Source organism: Falco punctatus (assembly GCF_963210335.1).
Source record: "Falco punctatus genome assembly, chromosome: 6".
NCBI classification, from domain to species: domain Eukaryota; kingdom Metazoa; phylum Chordata; class Aves; order Falconiformes; family Falconidae; genus Falco; species Falco punctatus.
Genome location: NC_137585.1, coordinates 85,381,670 through 85,405,855, shown reverse-complemented (window position 1 = coordinate 85,405,855; position 24,186 = coordinate 85,381,670). Strand labels below are relative to the sequence as shown.

General features: G+C 38.4%; 1 protein-coding gene across 4 annotated transcripts; it reads right to left on the bottom strand.

The window, feature by feature from the left end:
• Window positions 1–139: 139 nt before the first annotated feature.
• On the bottom strand, window positions 140–24,106 carry TUBGCP6 (tubulin gamma complex component 6). 4 transcript variants are annotated; one of them, XM_080393898.1, is made up of 26 exons: window positions 23,994–24,106; window positions 22,492–23,299; window positions 20,843–21,006; window positions 19,185–19,395; window positions 18,508–18,681; window positions 17,357–17,478; window positions 16,950–17,025; window positions 16,356–16,465; window positions 14,476–14,567; window positions 14,239–14,378; window positions 12,395–12,544; window positions 11,663–11,744; window positions 11,496–11,584; window positions 11,207–11,322; window positions 10,400–10,538; window positions 10,194–10,310; window positions 8,633–9,947; window positions 8,162–8,223; window positions 7,721–7,913; window positions 7,281–7,449; window positions 5,795–5,936; window positions 4,481–4,675; window positions 4,074–4,206; window positions 3,631–3,844; window positions 2,415–2,614; window positions 140–620 (listed from the first exon to the last, which is right to left on the bottom strand). In XM_080393898.1, the coding sequence occupies exons 2-26, from the start codon at window positions 23,236–23,238 to the stop codon at window positions 529–531; spliced, it is 5,244 nt and encodes a 1,747-aa protein (XP_080250024.1). In that variant the 5' UTR covers window positions 23,239–23,299; window positions 23,994–24,106; the 3' UTR covers window positions 140–528. The 4 variants fall into 4 exon arrangements, with proteins under 4 accessions (XP_080250024.1, XP_080250025.1, XP_080250026.1 ...); XM_080393899.1 differs by having other exon boundaries at window positions 8,162–8,217; XM_080393900.1 differs by lacking the exons at window positions 22,492–23,299; window positions 23,994–24,106 and having other exon boundaries at window positions 20,795–20,927.
• Between the last annotated feature and the right edge of the window lie 80 nt (window positions 24,107–24,186).

Genomic DNA, 24,186 nt, shown 5'->3' with positions numbered 1-24,186 from the left:
CCTCTTCCACAGCGACTAACAGCCTTGCAGAAATTAGTTATCGTGTTTAGATTGAGAATTAATACAAATTTGAAAACAAACCACAGACAGGTACTTATGTCTGTCTGAACATTTGTACCTCATACTCGTCTCTCAACAGTTTTAGAAAGTATCTGTTAATTTATTTAACATACATGTATTTACATTGGAGGAAATTCACATCACTGAAAATACAACATTTACACATTCACAGATATACAGTTTTGCACTCGCCCTCCCCTGCGAAGACCAGGCACTCAGCTCTTCTATCTTTGCAATAATGACAACATCAACGCTCAACAGATCAAGCAACTGGTAGCTGTGGTGGATTTTAGGAAGTGTCATTTTCTGTATGTGGTGGTTATATTCTTCAAGCTATTAGATGGCAGGTTATTTCACTGAAGAAAAATGCCTCTTGCATGGCATTTGCATAAGCTGCTATAAATCATAAGCATATAGTTTTATCTGTTTCCGTTTTATCATGCTATCAGTGGTCCCTATCTATAGAGATCAGTTATCCTTGTAGTAAATATTAAAGTTGATTCGCAGCAGAAAGTCCTCCAAATGTGGTTGGTATCCTCTATTTACAAGCTTTGTTACCACTGGAAGAAAAACAAAAAATAAGTTTTAACTAAGATTAATATTCTAAAGTCAGCCTTGAAAATATCTGTGCGTTTTAATTTTTTTTTAAAAAAGCCTAACGCAGAAATCTGAAGACCAATAGAAACAAATGTATATTTTTGCATAAGAAAGGTCCAGTATCTCTTTCTGGAATTACAAAGTATTTCAAATAAGATGCAAACAAAAGATCACATGTCAGCTCTAGAGTGAAACTGTATTATTCTAATAATGAAAAGCTTTCTCAAGTTGCTTTCACAGTAAGACAGTGTGTTCTTATCATAATTTCTATTGACCAGGAAGTATGTTTAGATCCTCTAGTGACCTCTGTGAAAGAAGCAGCTCCGCAGTTTTCTTGAGCAAAGTCCGTTGTGAGAGAGAAAACCAAAGAGAAATTCCTGGGCCAAACCCCTCAAGCTCTACAAATGAACAAACTGACTGCTCTAACCATCCTTAGTAACAAAGGTAAAAAGGCAACGGAAACTCCCTAAGCTCAGGAACATCCCATGCACTAATATAAAGGCAATCAGCAAGCAGCAGTAACATGCAAGGAAGAAGGGAAAGTGTATAGTTAGAAGTTCGGGCCTGAGCCAAAGCCATTGAAGTCCAGACTGCTTTGTATTGGCTTTCAATGGATTCTGGATCAACCCATTGTGAAAGAGAGCATTTTACAATACACGGTGACTGAAGTGTAGATGAACAAGCACACATTTGTTTTGTAGTGCTTAATAAAGAGGGTGTAAAGAGCTAGGTCACTCATCAGATTTCCTTACAGAGTGGTCTATTAATCTCTGTCCATGAAGCAACCACAGATCTCGTAGTATGGGCTTAGGTGGCTCCCAGAGGTGTTCTGACTTCCTGTAGAATTTGGAAGCAGCCATTCTAACTCATCCTGAAATAGCTGGGTTTGGTCCTTTGACACCATTTTTGGATATCCTTAAAGAATAAAAAGGGCAGCTCATTTCCTGAAGAATATAGGCTGGCTAGGAAATAGTTTAGAAAAATAGATCTAAGGATGACAGTCACACTTCCTTCAGGAATTAAGGGTTTTCTAAAAAAAAAAAACAACCCAACAACCCAACCCAAATCCCGTGAACCATCTTTGTACTGGGGGGAAGTGTAAGTAACTTGTACTAAAAACACAAGCAAGATCTGAAAGAGAAATGGAGAGGAAAGAGAGATGACCATTTCTTCACGTTGTAGGCTAAGATGTCAGCGAGAAGAAATTTTACCATGTTAAAGGGAAGAACATTTGGTAAATGGATCTGTGCAGTTGAAAAACACTTGCCTGGAGCACTGGATATAAGCTCCAACTAGTGCTAGGAGGTTCTCTGAGCCTTAGTGCAACATGGGAATCAGAATTTTCCAATCTCCTGACAACAGTAACGCTCGACTAATGCAGATATATCTAAAATTACTTCTAAGCGGTATTGATCTCTTATTGCTGCCAATAAAAAGTTTCAGAACTCAATTCCAGAGGAAAGAAAAAAGTAAGCACATACATAAAGCTAAATACCAAATACTTATTTTGCAAATTAGCAAAAACTTACACTCAGTTTTGGGATACCTGTTAGATTTGTGTGGACATTTTCCAACTGATGGATATGCAGATCTTTGCAAACGACAATAATGCCGTTTTCATTTGGGAACCGCATTTTCTAACACATGCTAAGTATAATATCAAAGTAGGAAGACGTGTATACTTCAAAAATGTCTTTGTAATTTTTTCAGTTGTCAGTTGACTTTTTCTCCTATCTGGAACTTACACAGTTTCTTACCTTTGAATAAGAAGTGGGAGTAATACTTGAAGGTGTTATATGACTGCTGCATCAGACCAAAGTTGGGATGAACAGCCATTTGCTTCCCTGCATCAAAGCTCCACGACTGAGAGATCAGCTGACTGCGGAACTTCAAAATCAGGCTGAAGATGCTATGTATAACATTCATCACGGGGGCTGCCTTCTCTGTCAAGAGACCCCTAACAGAACAAAACCAGCTTTAGAAATGCAGTTGACATAATCTGTTGGTTGTAGGACTAAAAATACAAAGGGGTGACCAATCCTTTAGGTCCCCTCTTTAATTGCTTTAAAAAAAATAATCCACAAGACTGTAGCTAACAGTAATGGTGACTTTAAAAAAGGTACCTAAACCTAACAGAGTTTGCTTGCTCTTCCAAGAAACTGGTATTTGTGCTGCTGTATCTGATTTCTAGAATGACATCTGCATTTGCAAAAGAGATGACATTTAAAAACATTATCGTGCTCTGGGTCTCCTTAAACTTTAATCCCATCTCAACCTAGCACCTGGTATCCAAACAGCAGCTTTAGGCAAATATTTTCTAATTAAAACTTAAAGACAGACATAAAAGGATAGGGTTTTGTTTATAATTTGTGTTATCATCTCCCTCCGTCTCCCCTCTTTATCGTACCAGTGTATACTCTTTAAGAAGAAACCAAACAAATCCTAGCTCCTCTCCTCTTTATTCACACCACGCTTCTGCTTCACAGTAAACCGAAGGGCTAAAAGCCTGTGATGCCTAGAAGACAGATGTCTCTTGCACCGCTCATAAAGCTGGACAGAGGCATCACATCACATTTATGCCTTCAAAGTCCAGTCCTGGTCACTGCACACACATTTAAGGCATATATAACATAGAGAAGCATTTTACAATCGTTCAGCTACTACGTTCATTTACAAAGGAAAACAGAACTGTGGCAAGTCTGTCCTTAGTCTTCAGGCTAGAGCTGTCCTGAGTAGATTTAAAGCTTGCAGAGGCAGAGTGAACAGGAGCTGGGGAAATGAAGAGGATGGGTAGCTGAGGAAAAGCATCAAAGTACGACCTCATAATGCACCATGAAGTTGGATTCCATTACGTAAGGACACTTCTGTATAAAGACTGCTTGGGCAGAAGTCAGTTTTGCACAAATGCCTTAGGCTAGACTGGCCGCTCCAATAACTTAAATATATAAAGTAAAAGTAAGTATGGTAGCTTGCCTGAAGACTGCTTTGTTGAGGTATTCAGCATGTGTTCTGTGAATTTCTTCCAGGTTGCCTACAGAAGACAGTTTGTTTCCAAATTCACACCACGTAACATGTAGAATCTGATTAGCAATGTAACCTTGAATTACTTTCACAAAATGCTGCATTTCATGTTTATACAGCTGGAGCTGTCGAAACTGAACGGAATTTGAGGCACCACTCACTAAAGCTGAAAATAAACACAGAAATGTATCATCACCCCACAGAGACCATCTAAAATCAGAATTTTTCAGGGAATGAAGGTTTCTGTTAGTAGAGCCTATTTAAAATGTCAAGCAAGTTTCTTAAAAAAATTGTGGGTTTTGAAGCTTGACGTGACTGTTTGTAAGCAACTGCCTAGAGCAGGGTGCTAAAAGAATTTTAAACAGTACAGTCTCTAGTTCACTCAGTATACTTACCAGTGCGTTTTAAGTGAAACCAAACATCCTTGAGAGTCCACACCATGTGCTTCAGCTGAAGCAAAAAGGAGAAGATCTTGTTGTATTTACTCATGCAGCTCTCAGTAATAACGATGTTCAGAGGCCAGTCAACCTAAAAGAAGCAACAGTGCTGATCACGCTACATTTTTGTGTTGTTAGAAATTATAAGAGTATTTCAGACACAAGTATTTCAGGGACATAGAAATTAATGTATGTATTTTAATAATGCAATGCCCAGGCTAAGTAAATCCTGTAATTTCCATTACACAATTTTTTACTCCATTCTTAAAAACATATTAACTTTACGTATTCTTACATAATCTATTCACGGTTCTTACGTACCATGGTATAATTGCAGCATTCTACCTTTCTCCATGCTTTCTTACCTTGTACCTTAGCTCTAAGCAACTCAGAGCATCAGGTGCATTGGGCTTGAACACTTCTGGAAGATACTTGAGGGCAAAAGAAAGATTGGAAGCAAGCTGGGTGTCACCATGAAGACTGTACTGTAATGCTTTATTTAGGATAGAATTAAGAACCAGTGGATTCAGCAATTCACCAGGTGTTTGTCCTGATCCAAGCTAGGGACAAAAAAATAAAATAAAATAAAATCCTAATTACGTTGTATTAATAAACAGTAACATGGCTCCTGAACGCAGGTGAATTAAAGCAGCATGGTAAAGTGGTGACTATCCTGTCCTGCTCCACCATTGTGACTAGAAGTTTCTACTTCTGCTGTAGGGATGCATAAACAGCATAAGAAGCAACTTCTGAACTATTTTCTGTTCACAGCACGAAGGTAGTTTCATACCTGTGCTGGTTTATTTTGGTATATTGGACTGCAGTTTGCTGCAGTTCAGGAGCTGCTACACTTTCCTGCTGCAGGGAATACAGCCTTCAGGCTTCAGTGGGGCAGAAAGCCAGCGAGGTAACTCCAATCTGCCTATCTCACCAACTCTGCGCTCCCACAGGTTTACAAATAAAGCTATTCATCAAGTCTGCATCCCCAAATGCTTTCCCTGCTTGGGTCTAAAGCATTCTTAGGATTTAGAGAAATGCATTAACCATCCCACAGCTACACATCTCCCCTGGCAACCAGTTATATTAACCCAGGCTGCCCCTCCGACCTTGCACAGGGGTAAGTCGCAAAAATACTGTCTCATCAGAGGGGCCAGCACTCTCTTCAGGTGCCCCCCCCTCTGCTTTATAGGATATTTGAGATAAAAGTAGGAATTCTCCAACACAGGCCTTTCCACTGGGCTTTAGCAAATGGCAACATGCTCTTCCAGCATTGCTGCCAGCAGATGGGAGGGGACAGAGCAGCAGTGCAGCTTTTTTTGCAGGAAAGAGTGAAATACCCTTCCATGACTGCTTATCTGTCAAAGTTTGAAATTATTATTCTCGATATGCCAAATCCTTGTACTCTGTTGCTGGGATTAGCAGTAGGAAATTTTACTCTCTTCCTTGGGACTTCCTTGGATATGGGCATTACTTCCAAGCAAAGACCTTCCTTTGCCTCAGTCCTTACAACGTTAACAGAGTTCCTTGCTACAAGACTTCTCAACACAGCACAAAGCGGAAAATGGCACAAACCAGGGTTCTAATTCACACCATTCCCTCATTCCCATCCAAACTAATCCAGAGGTGTCACACTAAAGCAGACAACCCAAACCCAAGGGTTAAGACAATAAAACAAATACCTTCTCAAACAACAGGTCACTGAGTGACTGAGCAAACTCCCCGTCTTCCATTAACAAGAAGTGTCTCAGTGCTTCAAAATGCTTCTCTACATTCAGTTCCACAAAGTAGTAATCAACTATTGCTTTGTTCACAAGAGAAACACTAAGAATAAAAACACAGAAAAGGTATTATTCTTACAAGTAACTCCTTCCTTACTGTTAACATTCAGCTGTGGCTACATCAGATTAATGCTCCAGTACTTAACTCTGATGTCCAAGACAGGATGATATTCACATAAGCCAAAGAAATGAGACCAAAAAAAAAACAACCTTCATCCAAAATACACCAGAATTAAAACCTACCACTTCAGATAACTGGGTTTTGAACAGTACCGGGGAAGCATTTTAAGACTGGCTACATTAATGATCTTTAGAAAATGCTGCTGGGTGTGGAGCAACACTTTATCAATAGCTTTCTGTTTTATTTCTGTCATCTACACAAACAGATTAAGAAAGATTACTAAATCCCTGAGAAGAATACCCTAATTGGTAGAGATCTGACACTAGATACTGAGGGCAGGTCTATGCTACAGTTGTCAGTACAGTGTAGGTATTCAAGCTAGCTTTAAATAATTTAACTTGCATATCAGGGATAGGCTAATTCTGCCAGCACACAACTCAGGCTCACTTACTTTGCTTTCCTGAATACATGAATCTGTACATAGATCATTCTGGTAGCCAATCCAGATGTTTAAAACCAAGGTAGATAACGATGTCTTTCTACACTGCACCAAACTTTGAGCACAGCATACTCTGAGCTAGCAAATGGGAAGCCAAACATACAAGAGGTTCCAAAATGGGAAGCATTTCAACACATTTGTAAGTAACTGTGTTCATGACAGAAGCTAATCTTGTATACAGTAACAAAAACTTTTGTTTAAAATACCATTAGATATACTAATGAAATGGTCCAACATGGAACATGTAGGGAAACCTCATACAATAGTAACAATAACAGCTTCCATTGAACTTCAGGACAGCCTTGAAGCTGGAGTTCCCACAGAAACATAAAATATATCTTGATCAATATGCATGAGCTTTAATACAATCAAAAGATTTTTCTTTTTTTCCCCCTCATCTTTCATTTGCCAAATAAAAAACTAGCACAAACATTAAATAAATCTTGTTAAAACAACGAGGAAGCCAATGGTGTGGAAACCTCACAGACTTGCATAATCCACAAGTCTGAGACCAAAAACTTCCCTCCAAGCCCTTGTATTTCAAATAGATGTTCAAATTTTTAATTAACACATTAAAATATAAGTTTATGTTAGTATTTATAATGTAAATCTGAACTTTTTGGGTAGTAACGAACCATCCACTGGACCACTTCTGGGGGCAAAGTGAAAATTTAAGAGAACAGATCTATGTGAAACTCGTCTCAAAAAAGAACTAAGAAACACGACATTGCTAAATTATCGATTCACTATTTCTAACAAATACTCACTGAGATACAAGTGGAGCAGTAATAGAACGCTTCATCAGCACTGGCAGAGATAAGAGCTCACTCAGCTGTACAGCTGTTTCATCTGTTGCTGACTGTACCATAGGATCCACAGGAAAAGTGTACGATCTTGGTATCACATGATGCAAGAGATGAGAAACTGGCAGTTCTGCTAAATTCAAAAATACATAAACATCTTAAGTTACTACATTTAAGCAATTTGATATTCTGTTCCTATTAAACTCTACAAACTTCTCTAGGTTATATCATCATAATGCGTCAAAATTTATTTCTCATCTTTGTGCCTAGAAGAACTGCCTGGCTACTGGAGGTCATAATACTGGCAATCTACTAGTAATTCAATTATTTTGTTCGGCACTCAGCTTTCTTGCTGAAGTTTACCACATCTTCTATTGATCTAATGTTCCAACAGTTCTACTCACACATCAAATCATAACTATCCTGATATTTTTCAATACAATACTGATCCGATAAGGCTTTCAAATAAGCTTGTTCTTTCTTCCACGTATCTTCCTCTCCCCCTTCCTCCTCCTCAGTCTTTGGAGTATTAGCTTCAGAAAACAAAGTTTCCTGAGGCGCAGCATCTTGTGGAATTGCTTTTTCAGGTTCTTCTGCCTAAAACAAAAAAAAGGACAAGTTGTATGAGAAATGCTGGCTTTGTCTACTCACACTTAATGTGTTCTTACAGGTAATTGACTAGTTGCTCCAACCGAAAATAAAAGAGCTTACTCACCTGTACTTTTCTGACATACAACACGGTATTACAGTGATTACCAGATTAGGACAGAAATGCATTACCTTAACTACCAGGGTGTTTAATCCGTCGAAAGGAAAGGAAGTCTTCTCGACAATTAGTTTCTTACCTGTAAGCTCTGTGAGGAATCTGGAGAAGGGTCCTTGTTGATCACATTTGCAATTACTGTAATTACAAGTAAATTAAAGACAACATTTACTCAGACTTGCTTGCTTGCTTCTAATACTTAGTTCATACCTCAGATCTGCTCACAAAGTTTGTCAGAATTTCTCTATAGGACATCACGGACCCCCTCCTGGAACAGGCCCTCCCCGCAGTCCCACCCAGGCAGTTTCATGTCTATTCTCTACTCCAGATCCCACAAGGTCCTGTTCCACGAAGTTTCAGACTAGAGTTTTTTTAATACTCTGTTTCATTTATGTAAGAGGCAAGACTAAGCTCAAATTCTTTCCTCTAAATTCTGTGTCTGAAAAGCTATGCAAGGAATTAAGTAATAAGTACCCATTTTGAACACAAACATTTACAGTTATTTTCAAGACCCCTTAAACAAATACTGACTGAATAAACAATGCTACTTTACCTTCTTGTTTCTCTCCTGTTGTATTTTCATTTTTGTCATCTTTAATATTAGCATGAAGAAAGACTGGAACACTATCAGATGACTGTGACTGCGGTAAAGTCTTTTCCTTAACTTCTGACGTTTTTGCTTCCTTTCTGCTGCCTTCAGCAGGAGACCGCTCTTCACTATACAGAAGCGTCTGAACTGTGGAGTCAGATGAAGGACCCAAAATGGTGTTACGATGAGGTATTGGATCGTTTTCTGTAGACGGGGCCCACTTCCCTACTTGGATGCTTGACTGGGATGCGTGACCAAATGGGCTCCAACGAGATTTCAAAGGCTCTGTGTCTGAAACCAGTTCTCCAATTTTGATGTGCGACTGTGAAGCATGGCCATGGATGTTCCAACGAGGTCTAGCCGAGACCACCTCTGACACATTTTCACCAATCTTGATATTGGCATCAGATGCATGACCATGGATGTTCCATCGAGGCCTTGTAGGAGCTACATTTGACACATACTCTCCAATCTTAATATTGGCTTCTGAAGCATGTCCATGAATGTTCCACCTTGGCCTTGAGGGCTCTACCTCTGAAGCATATTCCCCAATTTTAATATGAGCTTCAGAAACATGCCCATGAATATTCCATCGGGGTTGGCTAGATTCAACTTCAGCAATATAGCCGCTGATTTGTATATGGGAGTCTGAAGAATGCCCATAAGGACTTGAATGTGGCTGGTAAGTGTCCACATGAGGTACGTATTCTCCAACTCTGATGTTGGCATCAGATGTATGTCCACGAATATTCCACCTAGGCCTTCTGTACTCCCCATCAAATACATTTTCTCCAACTCTAACATGTCCCTGCCAAGCTGCAAATGGTCTGAGAACTGTATTAAAATCATACTCATTTTGCTGATGCAGTGGTGTATTGTCTTCTCCTTCCAGTGCTCCTCCCAAGACAGGCTGATTTGTACTTACTTGAGAAGTCCCAGAAAGATCCGAGTTAATATTTTGGAATGCTTCATCCAGCAAAGATCCTTGTATGCTAATGGCAGCAGGTTGTTCATCCTGTGGCTTTGATAAGAAATCTTCTATATTCACACTGGCTTCAGGCAAGGAATCAGCACTGTGTGGAGGACTGCATGCTTTCTCCGAACTCTGGAGACTGCTTTCAGACCCTGCTGCTTTAGGCTGAAAATGCTGATCAGCGTTATTATCTGTCAGCTCTGGCATGGGCAGTGCTTTGTCAGCAGAAGCAGCATATTCCAGCCCAGGCTCGGATTCTTTTCTGCCAACATTCTCATTAGAATTCAGAGGTTTCACAGAAGACACCTAAAAAAGAAATAATTATTACGCTGTATGGCTAGTTACATAATCAAGCTACTTATCAGGATGCCACTTTATTAGAAGATGTAAAATCTTCCAATTTTTCAGAGGTACTACAAATAACATGACAACTGCTCACCCTGCTGTTATAGTGAACCTTGTGTTTACTGAACTGCAATGGACCATGAGAAGGATTCCCTTGAGGGAAACTTGGAACAACAACCTGGAGTTTATGTAAGAAAGTAAACTCACCTGTGAATGTGGATCTTTCACAAGAGGGTTTTTATCTAAGGCCAGCTGGCACTGTTTATAAGGAATAACATCCAATTTTCTCCTGTAGTTTCCATCTGGAAGTTTTTCAAGCATTTCCTGTAAGTAAAAAAGACAAAACCAAAAGTCTTTGAGCACCAAGTACCAAATTTTCTTTTTTACTTATCTTATATCTTTTCAGAAGATACCTCAATGCGTTTTTGATCTTCTAATAGAAACTTCAGACGGGCTGTTTCCAATTTGTGTCGCTGGATTTTCCATAACGCTCTTTGTTCCCTACGGGCTGCATCGTCAGAGAGTTTGCTATAATGGTCAATTAATTCCTGCCTAAACGAAGGTAAAAATAAAGCTAAGTTACAGATTTTCACATAGTCATTTTCATTTTCCCTTCTAAAGAACAAGACCTTTTAGCACTTCAGAAACGAGAAGCAATTTTTAAAAAGTAGAAAACAGAGGCTTCAATCACAAACAATAAACAGGTGAAGAAAACAGGACTGTGTTCTCAGTCTGTATTTCTGTAACTATTCTTAGCAGGTCACTCATCTCAAGTATTTTTAGATGTAACAGAAGAAAGTAAAATACAACTAGATGCATAACAAGAGAAATTCAAATAATTATCAATCTAATTCCTCCCTCCGATTTTTTGTTTCTGCTTTGAAATACACATGACCATTTTTGCTGTGGGCTCAGCTTTTAATTGTAAGATGCATTTAATTTTTTTACTGGAATTATGATCACAACAAAAACCAATCTGGATAGGGTTGGTATAAATCAGCAGGTTCCAGATTTTTGGGTCACTAACCACTCCTAAATCACAAAATTGCTTATAAATTACCAAAAATCCTTACATTCATCTTTTAACTGCAAACATTACCCTTGGAGAGCAATGTCTGGGAACTGCTAGTGCCGTAGATTTAATATACAATAGTTTTTCCTGAGGTCTTTAGGAGGTTTTGGATTATCTAAGCTTTGGGAGACTACTCTGATACATTTACCTTGCCTTTTTTTCCAGTTCTTCTTCTAAAGCTTTCAGTCTTTTTTCTCTCTCTCTGAGCTCTCGGGCATAGCTGAAATCATCATCAATTTCTTCTTGCTTTATTGCAAGGCGACGCTGCATAATATTTAACACTATTAAAAGCCACTCTCAATACCAGCTGTAACACACACTTCTGCAAGAAAAGTTCTTATTTGTACCCCATGAGCTATTCATTCAATAAATCAATATGCCCTTTCAATTATTTGTCTAAGAAATACAGTTGGCCTCTAGAACACACAGAGAAATACCTCTTGGTCTTTTGCAAATTGCTCTTTCAGCTTCTGAAACTGTTCCCGCTTCTTTGCATCCAAAGCCATGCGTTCCGATATTTGTCGATCTGTATTAAAAATAAAGGTACCGATAGTTTACATTAACAAACCCACTAGAAAACACATGAAGCACTACTGCAACTTACCATTAATGGCTTTTAATACTTTGCTAGCAGTTTCTCGAGCATGAACAATTAATTCTTGTTTGGCTATTTCCATTCGTAAATCCTAAAAAAAAACCCAAACCAAAATACAGGTAGGCATTTTTTCTATTATTTTAGACTTGACAATACACTGTTGCAAAGACAGGTGCACACTTTATAATGGTCATTAATCTATGATTACAGTACAGAAATATGAATAAAACAATTAATTAAATGTAAAGTCTATAAACTAATATTGAAAGTTAATACTCTAGACCTTAAAACAAATCCATCTGATACATGCACTATAGTGATGGCACCTGAATGGCAGAAGTCTCTTTATAACTAAAAGAGTTCTGAAAAAACAATTAGCTATGCAAATCACAAAAAGAGTCTTATCTGGTTACTAATCAGCTTGTCACATTTATTAAATTAGAACCTCACAATCTTTTCAGAACTTTTCAGTAGGAGAGCAAATCTGCTGCTGCATAGAACTAAGATGGAACTCTAAAACCCATTTAATATATGAAAATGCCAACAAATGACAACACACCAGCTATACTTTTAAAAGCTATATTAAGTAAGTTTATATGCTGTGATAACAATTCAAACAGCAATTGACCAATGAAAAAATACTAACCACAAATACAAATTCTTTCAGGAATAACAAAAATGAGAAATTAGTATTAAAAAAAATATCTTAACGATAAGGTCTTTATTCTTTTATTCATTTACCTTTTCCTCCTTGCTTATAGAACTGTATCGGGCAATTCTTTCCATTCGACCTACATACACTGCACAATCTCTCTCTATTTCTTTCAGCTCCTCAAGCGAAAAAATAACTGAAATCCGGGGAACAGGTATATCTGACCAACATATATAATGCTGAAAAATGAGAAATTTCTTTTTAAATACATCTTTTAAATTGTAAAATGTTCCATTATAAACTCACATTATGTTTGTTTTTTTAACTTAGAAATGCTTCAAAATACTCAAAAAAGCCTCCACACAGGATATAATTTTTTTATTAAAATAATTTGCTTTAATATTTATATCATTTGAGGCAGGAGACAGAAGTATAATGTTCCAGAACTTGGATCACAGGTCAAATTCTCAGTCCCCTCTTTCCCACTGAATCAGATAGGAATCTAAAATCTGATACAGAATTTTATACTAGTCATTCTAAATGCCTAACATCTTGCTTTTCTGAACACCCAAATTAACTGCACCTGAGTAACTCAGCACTGAATGCATCTCTCCTATCAGAAGTTAGGTTTTGTTCACTTACATCCCCCACAGATCCCCACTTAATAGGAACTGTCTGGAACATAACTAACATACACCAACAGGACAGAGCTCTGCACCAGACATAACTATCAAAAATACGGCCAGTGCACCCCACAGAGTACCTGTTCTCTAGGATAAGTATCTTGGGTTTTTCTGGTCCACCTCAATATCCCTAAATCTCTGAAGCTGTACTACTCAGTGCAGAAAACAGGTAAGTGAGCTTTATGGGGGTGGGGGAGGGGAAAAAAAGAGCGCACAAGCATGCTCACAGTGGATTCCTCAGTCTACTGGTAAGAGCCACAAGATGGGATCCCTAGAGCTGTGTTCCTGGGACTGTGTCAGCCTAAGCAAAAATGAAGAGCCGCTGTTGAGGGCGTTATCACTGAAAGGGATGAAACACGACTGGCACTCTCAGACACGAAAGATGATTGAACCTGGTGCCAGACATCCTGGGGGAATGTTCTGTCTATTAAGATACTGTGTTAGTGTTTGAAAAAGCTGTAGTTTAGTTTATAATGGAAACGATGGCGGACACTGCTTTATAAAAAGCCCAGTACTACTGGCACACCTAAGTCAGTTTTAGAATAGTAGGAGGAACTAGCAGAGGGTCATCTCACTTGAGATATTAGGTTTATGCCTGGTATCTGATATCAAACAGCTGATACTGGGCTGCTCAGCTCTGTCAAGACTGGGGAGCTCTGATCTTAAAAAAAACCCCACAAACTAGTTACTTGGGAAATAGTGCATATAGACTTCTGACACCTCTGTGGTTGTTTCATTGTTAAACATATATAGAGAAGAGGGAAGATGCAAGGTAGTTTAACATGTTTTTCTTATTAAGGACAAAACTTGTTCTCCAAAACATGAACAAACAGAACTATTTAAGCACTTATGGAATTGTAGCAATAGAGATGAAATAAAAGAGCTACGCAGAACTGAGTCAAGGCATCTTGAAATCAAAAAATAGCAGTGTGAGTGTGAAAAATGGAAGGCACTTGCTTGGAAGCCCAAAACATTTGCTTTCAATATAAAGAAGACATAATAGCACATGCATTGGATATGATAAATTTGATGCTGTTAAAAATTTGTATTTCTGCAGTGAGGTGTTAGCAAGTAGAGTGGACAGTCAGCTCACAAGTACCTGAGAGCAAGTAATCGCCTTTCATGAACGCACATCCTACTCAGCAATACCAGTTTTCAATAAAGGGGCAAACTTGCTAAAAAACTAGAAACTTGCTCTAAAGAGACATGGTTTTCTCAATGTAACAGGAAGGAAACAACCCAAAACTTACCCTAGGACAGCACAGTTTCAGCAAGTTTATGGTTTTCCCACATATGTATACATCATTAGCAATATGTTTAAGAAATACAGGGACACAATCTTCCACTTCTTTTGAAATCAAAACATAACCATGAGTCCAGTAATGTTTATCTACATATCAAACAAAAAGATGAGAGTATATATTTTTAATTATTTCATTAACAGCACATACTACATAAATTAGAATTTAATCATATACATACAGTACCTCTGAAACAAAGATAATCCTCATTCACTTGGATCATAAATTCTCCATAAACATCTCTGAATACACCACTGTATACCCAATCATAGATAAATCTAAAAAATATAATTGTACAATATTGAAAATCAATCCTCTTGCCTTTTCAACTTTATTATAACCAAACAGTAGGTGTACTCTTTAAAACATCAAAACACACAAGATATAGGCAAGATAAAAACCAGCAATTATGTGCTGTCACACTGATATTTAAAGATACACACAGAATTGTGTGTATAAGAACACTGTCTTAATTAAAACAACCTTTTTATTTCTCTGTATTAATTTACTATATCTATCAAAAATTTCTAGAAATCTTTGCAGCACATCAGAAGCATAGGGAGAGATAAGCAGAAAGGGTTTATTTTAAAGAGAGGTAACTCTTTAAAAACAGCATGGAGAAACTGAAAGGGTATAAAACAAAGATGCAATACTTTTCCTCCGGACCTAATACACATGCAATAATGAGAACTACTATGTTGGAATATCTATTTATGTTTTTTCGTATTTCCTCTGTGTGAAACCAGACTTGAAGAAATAAAAACATAGTTATCTGGAGATATAGATAAGAAGGCTTAGAGCACTTTGAAGATAATCTTTTCTTTTCTTAGGAGTTGCAATACTAACATTGTTTCTAGAGGTTGGTTCAGTGTAACAAACAGGAAGCATGTAGCACAGGAACCACCATTCAACTTTAAGGTTGTAAGTAAAAAGTTAGTAACTTTTAAAGTGTTAAAAATCTCATGTTTCTATGATTTATTTGACCAACGACTTCTATTATTTAATTTTTTTTCAGGGTAATGAATGATTAGGGTAACACTTTGTGCAGATCATGGAGGTCTCCTTCCACAGCAGCCCTGACTGTATATCATTCATGCTTCAGTAGAAATCTGCAACAAATTTAGGAGTCAATGCAGTTAAGTATCACCTACTAGTAAGCATATTTTCATATTTTTACGTTCCTTGTGATGCCATGATATCCTACCCTTGGTATTTCAGAAATCTGACTATCTTCTATAAATTGCAGAGCAGGAGCTGTGAAGATATTTCTAAGAGTCTTCTGGTAAATCTGAAATTAAATTTCTCTGAAGGACATTCAATGTAGAAGGAATTAAAAACAAGATGGGTGGCCATGGGAGGAGTCTTAGATTTAGAGCATTTTGCCAGACTTTTATTTTATATTTCTAGTATCATTACACCTACTAAGTATCACTGTAAACTGATAATGGACCACAGCTATAATCCATATAAATAGCTATTAAAAAAAAAGTAGTATCTCTTCAGAAAGTCTATAAACTAACAATTTCTAAATTGATGTGCACTGCTTAACAAAACTGTTGCAATCCAAGGAACTCTACTTCCTATTGTTAATTACATCTACTGAATGAACAACAGCTTTTTATTTTTTTTTATCTCTGCTTACTGAAAAGCCCACAAAACAGTGGAAATAAGCATGAAGTTTCCCAGTTTGTGCAACTCCAAGAGAAACCTGTTAGTTGCCAGTTTCAGGATATTACTACAGGTATGAAAAGAAAAAAGTTTATCTGAAATTTATATTCCAGTATGAAATTCCAGGACCAGCAACAAGAAAAAAAGTCTTATTTACATGTATTTATTTACTAATCTAGTCACATACAAACCCCTTATATTATAACTGAGCAGGAAAAGAGAGAGAAAGAAGGATTCAGAAAAATGAATTAATTTCAGTAGGTACTTTGCAGATACAGCCACATCTTATATTTTCTCTGAAAATGTTAACAGCCATTGTTAAATTAGCAATTACCCTCCAGATTGCTAATTCAGAATTGCTCTTAAACACAATTATGTAGAGAATGGTATGGACGCACCTTGTGTACGGTTCACAGCTTGTCTTCAACAAAGACAGAAGAACTGGATAATGCTCATTGCTACAGTTGTTGAGAGCCTCTTTGTACAGATATGAAAGCAATTTAACACCCTAAACAACCGAAAAATATTAGAATATTAGGCAACAAACTTCAATACAACTTTAATAATAGAAGACTCAGAAATACACAGCTTTACATGTTTCACTAGACACAGAAGGCAGGATCCACCTCAATTCCTCTAGCTATCTATAATTAAGATCTGAGCTAGTTACCTCAAGCTCACTTTATAGTCACTGGAGAGAAACAGATATGTTTAGAGAGTGAGATTCACTCACCTTGCTACAAATACCTCCTTTTGAATGAATTTTAATGTGCTCTGAGGCTTATTTTGGGTCTTTTGTTTACTTCAGGTATTGAATACACAACACAAAATTCCAAATTTTAAAGTATCTGGAGAAAGGATCATGGCATTCTAACTAGAGGTCCAAGGTCATACCTTTGGTAGCAGAAACACCACTAAATATTTTATGTAAAATTCTACCCAATTTTCAAGAATCTTAACTCAAATCAAACATAAAAACATCAAATTATCACCGTAGGAAACGAAGCACCAGGTCCACCACTGATTGCCAGCGCAGTTGTTCCTATGCCACAAAGTTCAGCTAAATACCTAAAAAACAGTATTAAAACAATGTAACAATTTCTGCCAGAAGTCTCCGAGATCACAGTGATGCACCTTGCTAAAGCTGAATATCATACAACACCCCTACTGTATCAGTTGAATGGTAACAGAGACAACAAAGAAACTGAATATAAAGACCTTACACATTTTTCCCTACAATCTTCTGTATTTATGGAAATCCTTCTGTTACAATAACAGGAAAAATACTGAAAGACTATGTAAAAATGCACATGTAATATTGTCTCTTTTAGTGTATATGAAGAAATAGATTGCATATTTTATGCTATGAAAACCTTAAATATTAATGTTATTCTCTTACCTCAACTGACGACCTAATTTTCTGAAGAGAAAGCTGATTGTTAGAAGACTTAAAGTAGGAGGTGTTGACAAAACACAGGCTCGGTAATATTGAAGATACTTTCTCAGCCCACTTGTGAATGCCTAGTATCAACAGAAAATATTTAAAGTCTTACTGTTACAGCTGTTTATAGTCTATCTATGTCTCACATCAATTGTATCAGCATGAAAACAAACGTTTCACTAAAATAATTTGTATATGCGGAGACTTGTATACCAAAGTAAGGGGAAAGTAAGGGTACACGCAACTTCAGACATTCAAATTAGCCAGATGACTCCTCTATACACTTTATACATCAGTGCACAGAGCCTGTACTCACACACAGTGTAATAAAGCATCTTGGTTCAGCTTCTTTGAATTCCCCCTAGAGGAGCTCCTTGTCCTCTTAACAGCCATAACATAAACCTAGGGAAACCTGTTTCCTTACTTTCATCCTAAATTGGATACTGCAAAAAACTTGTCTAGAACTTTTTCTAACAAGACAAGGAGAGACATTCTTATTCAATTTCCATTAACATTGCTGTAAATAAAATATCCAGAAAGAATACATTTTCATAACGAATTCTAATTCTACACATTAGAAAGAGATTAAATCACCTGCTATTACACGGTCTACATACAGTTCAGCATAATACAGAGGAATGACAGGCAAAATATGCACTTAATAGAAAATAACTAAAGGTATTAAATATCATATTTCTCTACTTCCATTTTTATTTTTTTAGAGATCTATACTATATATATACACATACCGTATTAAGAAAGTTCTTGTATTTTAATTTTATAGATCTTAATGTATAAATATACAATGTTTTTAAAACATCTAACAATTATATTCCTTTAGTCCTCAACAGAACAATATGACTAAACAAATCACACTTCAGGTAATGAAAACCTTTTATCATGCATTTTGGTGCAAGCAAGCCCTAAGCAGACAGAGCTGTGATTTAAACACAGTGGCACTGTTCATTGCCAACCTGGGATGAGCAGTACCCTTAAAATGCTTTGCAGAATGCAGAAATTCCAGCTTTACACGAAATCAAAGTTACCTTCTCTACCTAATTAGGACAACTAGCCCATTAAATCTCGATGACTTAACACAACTATTTTACCTGAAACACAAGTCCTTTGCTGTATGAAGAGTCTAAAACTGGCTGAAGAGAAAAATGACTTAGTCGTGTGTAATAGGTTCCATACTCTGCAACTTCTGAGAGTAGGTTGTGCATTGTCTCTGGTGAAGTTCCAGATACATATACTCCCTCCTTTATCACAAATGTCTGAGCCGCCTAAAAGGATATAGGGAGGGGGAAAAAAAGTCAGATTCAATTGTCACATAGCTGTATTTTGATTTAAAATTGCAAACATTTACACATAAAAATAAAGCAGACATTTTCAGTTTAGATAATCTGGTGACTGATACTATATAGCTAGAACAGTGTGATAAACATTAAATTGTAGCAAAATTTCAAGAGTATGAACGGTATTTTTCAAATAGAGTAAGACTCATATCTAATTCTTTAAAGAAAATCCTATCTACAACTATTTACACCTCTATTTTCAAGTGTTCATAAACCTATTTTCACTTAGAGGACTACAAATACTCTTAGCCTATTGCAGGAACACCATTATTGCAATAAATAAATACTGCCTTATTTGCCATTAGGTCGCATTCATCATTTTAACAGTATCCACAGCTGCAAGATCTCAGAAGAAATAAATGTGCTGCAGAGGAAACCTCTACAAACAAGAAAAGTTGTGACTAAGAAGCACAGTTAAAAATCTTCCACACCTGATTGAGTGAAAACGTAGTGGATACCACACCAATGAGGACATTCAAGACATCCTTAACCAGTTCAGGTTCTTTCATTAGCACAAGCTGTGGAAGCTGAAGTACAGTATTACTAAACAGTTGCAATTCCCCTTCTCGAAGTTTGTAAAATTTGTCAAAAGCTTCTCTCCCAGCTTCAGTAAGATATGGTTCCTCTTTTTTACCAGGCGGGCTGCGTCAGAGTAAACACAACATTACAAGGTAATGATATGAAAAGAAGGAAATACATCTCCTAAAGAAAAGAAGGCATTTCAGAATTTTACACAGCCAGTATTGACCACAGAAAAAGCTACTAGAAATATAGTACATTTTCAAGGGAATGCACATTCAAGTCAATGAAACTGTAGCCCACATCAGTACAGTGAAGAAAGAGGTAATTTGAACACGAGTTCAGAGACGGAAACCTTGGAAGAGAAATACTAGCTTCTTTTGCAGCCTTCCCCGATTGCAGTCTTCACATTAGGAAAATGAGGTCTATAGTACACCAGGTTTCCAGGGTCCATGTAATACTAATATTCAAATACAGAGCAAGATGCTCAAAATGCTATAACTACTTGTATTAACTCATTTTAGCTCTTCCCAGCGAGGATTACTATCCCCTCAAAAACAGCTTCTCCTTCTGATTCTTCCAAGAATTCTGAATTCTAGTACCACGTATTACATGAAAGCTGTCAGGCTATATATATATAAATATATAGTCTATATTTGACTCTAAGGTCCTTACAGTCTAAACGTTAGCAAGAAAAACTGCCTTGTACTAGGAACAAAGCTAGTGTGCTACAGCAGCTTTTAAAAATCACATCAGGGAACTTTTAAGTTTCTGAGCATCTCAGGATCAGGAGTTGAAAAAACACACTGTGTAATACTGCAACAGACACATGACTAGCTTATTCCCTAAAATTACAGAAAACACACAGAGCAAAGTTTCTCCAGGAATCTCTGGATTTCTGTCCAAGAATTTGGACACAGCACCGTCCATCAGGAATGAAAGGAAGATACCCGTTATACCTGCTTTTTTTTCTGTCCTTCTATTTTAGGGAAGCCAGGAAGCTTTAACAGGGCTATACAGAGCCTTGTCTCAGAAGATGCATCTTCTGCTCAACAGCCAACAGAACTACAAGTCTAACTACACCATCAAGAAACCTGTTAATTTCTGTTTTGGTTACAGACAGGGAAAAGGAATACAATATCTTACAATACTGGGAGATGTGTGTTTAATTATTCTAGTGCTCTGTAACTACCACTTTCTCTTTTGAAACTGAAAATATGGAATCATTTTAGACTGAGATAAATTGCATAGTGCACAAGAAGTCAGATTAGTTAGAAAAATGTTACATTTCACACAAATAGAAAGTGTTTCCATAATGTCTTCAGTGTTTTTGACAAAGAAGATTTTGTTTTATCTCTTCCTATGGAACAGCTGCAACCTAAGAACTAGTTTGTTGAAACTGCATGATCTTTAATCCTTTCTCAATCATGAAGGCAGTATACTGAATTATGTGAATTAAATATGCTCGTTTCACTATTTATACTGAGGTAATTTGTAACTAAGATGAAATGCACCTTCATACATTTTCATACGATGCATAGTAAGTTTGCCAGTAACATCAGACACGTACTATCCAATTCTTTCCCAACATCTTCGTTTGCTGGGTCCGTATGTAAGCACTGCATCCCACAAGTCTATGTCTGGAGTCATGCTCGGCTCTGACTGAGAATCAGGAGTCAGATTGGATGCTGACTGGAATCCCTCATCTTCTGACTGGTCTATACTTTGGGGAACCTGTCAGGGAGAGTTCAAATGTTACACATAAAAACATTTTACTGAAGAAACATATGCTAACACAGAAGATGCTCTGCTGTCATTCATGATCAAGTGCCTCTATATGACAACCTGTCACCCGACCTCCCTTTGTATCTATTTTAGGTTTTTCCTGTAAGCACTCTTTTCACTTGATAAGTCTCTATAAGTATTAATGCCTACATAAAAACCAACAATCACCATCAAAACAATATACTGTTTGTCAGTATATTATTGACACTTATTCCTTCGGTAAGCATATAGTTCTACAAACTGAGAATCCAAGGTCTACACATTCAACAATATGTAACACTAATAAAACCATACTGCTCAGTATTTCAGTAAAAATCCCAGACCCTAATTCTTCAAATTTGTAAACATTTCATTAACTATGATAAACATAGTTTGCTCCCTTATGCTTATTCATATGCAGAAAATCTGCAGGCATCTAAACAATGTATATGCCACATCCTCAACTCCCACTCAACAGAACTTGTATATCAGAATAGTACTAATTTTAGAAAAAGACAATCACGCCCACATAAAAAGCAGCGTGCTGCTCTTCAATAAATCACAAATTTTCCAGTCTGATGGAAAGAATACAGTACTTACGCAAAAAGGTTCTGCCTCTCCCAAGTTAGAACTTACATCCATATGTGCACATTGAAAAGCAGGGGTTTTCTTTTTCAATGTGTCTGCCTTTTAAGTTTCAATAAAGACCCTGAGTTAAGGGAACTACAAGAGCTATCCACATGTTAAGCAGTGGGAACAAATTAACGATTAAAAGTACAGAAGTACAAAAAACGTACCTACACAAGTAAAAATTGAAAGAATGAAAAAACCCTGACAAGTACCTCTATGAGAATAAAACATAACAAAAATAAACAGAACGGACAACAAAAGGGGGAAAAAATACAGTAGAAACTGTACACACAGAAGAGTTAAAAGGACAGTGGGAATGAGGAGGTTCAATGAAATATAATAACCAAAACAAATGTTTTAAGATACAATAAGCCAAGAAGAAAATACAAGTTAGTTAACATACTCTGAAGAGCAAAACACGTACATTCAGACAGAAATGCTTACGCAGGCAAGCTGAACAGTAACATGTAAGCAACAACGCAAAAGAGTTCAATATACAAGGCAGGCAAAAATGCAACCAAAAGACTACTAGGGTGGGGAAGGCACAGATATAGCTGATGGCTTAACTTCATAAAGCCTATGGCCAAATCATGGGGTTTTTACACAGCTACAGGACAAGACCGAGGTTTTTGTTATCATACATCTCTGAATGCAAAAAGCTTATCTGGTTGTCAGCAAAGAAAAGGATCCCTGCCCCATCTTACGTTCCAACACTGTATGCTTCTATTACAAATGTAACCACTAATTGTATCTTAAATTACAGTATCCAAGTGGCATATTGAAAGCATGCATACACTCTTAAGTCCAAAACAAATGATACCATACTTTAATTGCAAGTCCAGACAAATCTGCATTGTCAGGCACTGGTGGTAAATCCAACTTGATGTCCATATCATACGTACGGCTGTGGACAAGAGCACCGAAGAGCGAGACCCGCGTTTCTTTCTCAAACTTGTCACCAGCAGGATAGTTCTGTGAGAACAACCCTATGGCAGGGAGTCCAGTGCCAGGTGCAGCCTCCATTATCTGAAGCGTCTTTTGAATTGTGTCATTGAACTGACATTCTTCATTTGTTATTAGAGATTGTATATCAGCTTCAAATACACTTACATCGTAATAATCGTAACCCTGATATTTGACATTTCTCCCAACGTATTTGTTGTTCAAAAAATAGTCCTTTTTTTGGGGTACAAGCTGAGGAGGACCTGTTCCAGCAAGCTGTACTAAGAGATCCAAGACAGAATTAACTTCAGTAAATGGTAAGCATTCAGCTGTTTCCAGTTCCTCCACAAGATTCTCCAGTCTATCCGCTTGAGCGCCTAGGCCACCAACTCTCAAGTTGAAAGACAGCATCAAAATTTTGTTTTTCACAGGAAGCCTGGAAACATTTGATTGCAGCTTACGAGCCTCATCTTGAAAAAGGTTTATGAACAGGGCATTATAAGCAACCCTTTTCAGATTTTGCTTAGCCCTTCTCTTGCTGATCTTGAGTCTGCCCAGGTGGACCTTCCACGGCAAACCTGTCAAGTGTGCTTCACACAAATCATTGAACAACTGTGTAATGCTCTCCATTTCAAATCAAGTCGTCAAGTTACAGCAGTTACAGTCTGGGTCTCTGTTTTCATGTGAAGACCTGAAAAATATCAGGAAAAGGAAGAAACGCTCGTAATGTGTATGAGAAATTGATGAATATGCTTTAACTTAAACTGAAACTGCCCAAAACGAGAGAGAAGAAAACCAACCTAGCACATATTTAGGACACAAGCTATAAAAATAACACCGTGACTCTGATCACAAGCTAGGTGCTGCTGCTGCAAGCTTAATTCCAGACACCTCATTTTGCTCAACAGACTGAGACAGAAGATTGTCCCGATCTAATACAGGATTCACGTGGGAACACCTCCAAAAGCTCTACCGCTCCAGCTTTCCCCTGGAGACACCCGCCACCTGCCCCCCCCCCAAGCAGTGCCCTCAGCAGAAGCCACGCACAGAGCGGCGAGAAGCGGCGGGCTGCTGCCGGTGACCGCGGCGCGGGGCTGGCCTGCGCGGCGCCCTCCGTCCCTGCGGCGGCTCCGGAGCACCCATCGGAAAGGTGCGGGGGGTGCCGGTGCCAGCACCACCCCGGAGGAGCTCCCGGCGGCGGGGGCGCATCCTACGGATCAAGCTGGGCCCAGCTCCTCCACCCCCGAGAGCCGCCTGCCGGCCCTCGCCCTCAGCATCAGCACCGTGCCCGCAGAGCCGCGCACCGCGCGGGGCCGCCCCGCCACCGCCTTCCACCTCTCCCCCGCCCGGGGGACCCCGCGGCCGCGCTCCCCACCCCGCCGTACCTGGGGCGGCCTCCCCGGCACGGGCGGCAGCTGGACGCCACGGCCGCCTCCTCCCCCGGCGCGGGCTGCCGCGCACGGCGGCGCTGACGTCACGGGAGCGCGACGGGGCGGGGCCCGGCCCCAGGCGGGGCGTCAGGCGGCGCGGGCCCGCGCGTCGGCAGCGGCGGGAGGCGGGGAGGCCCCCGCAGCCCCG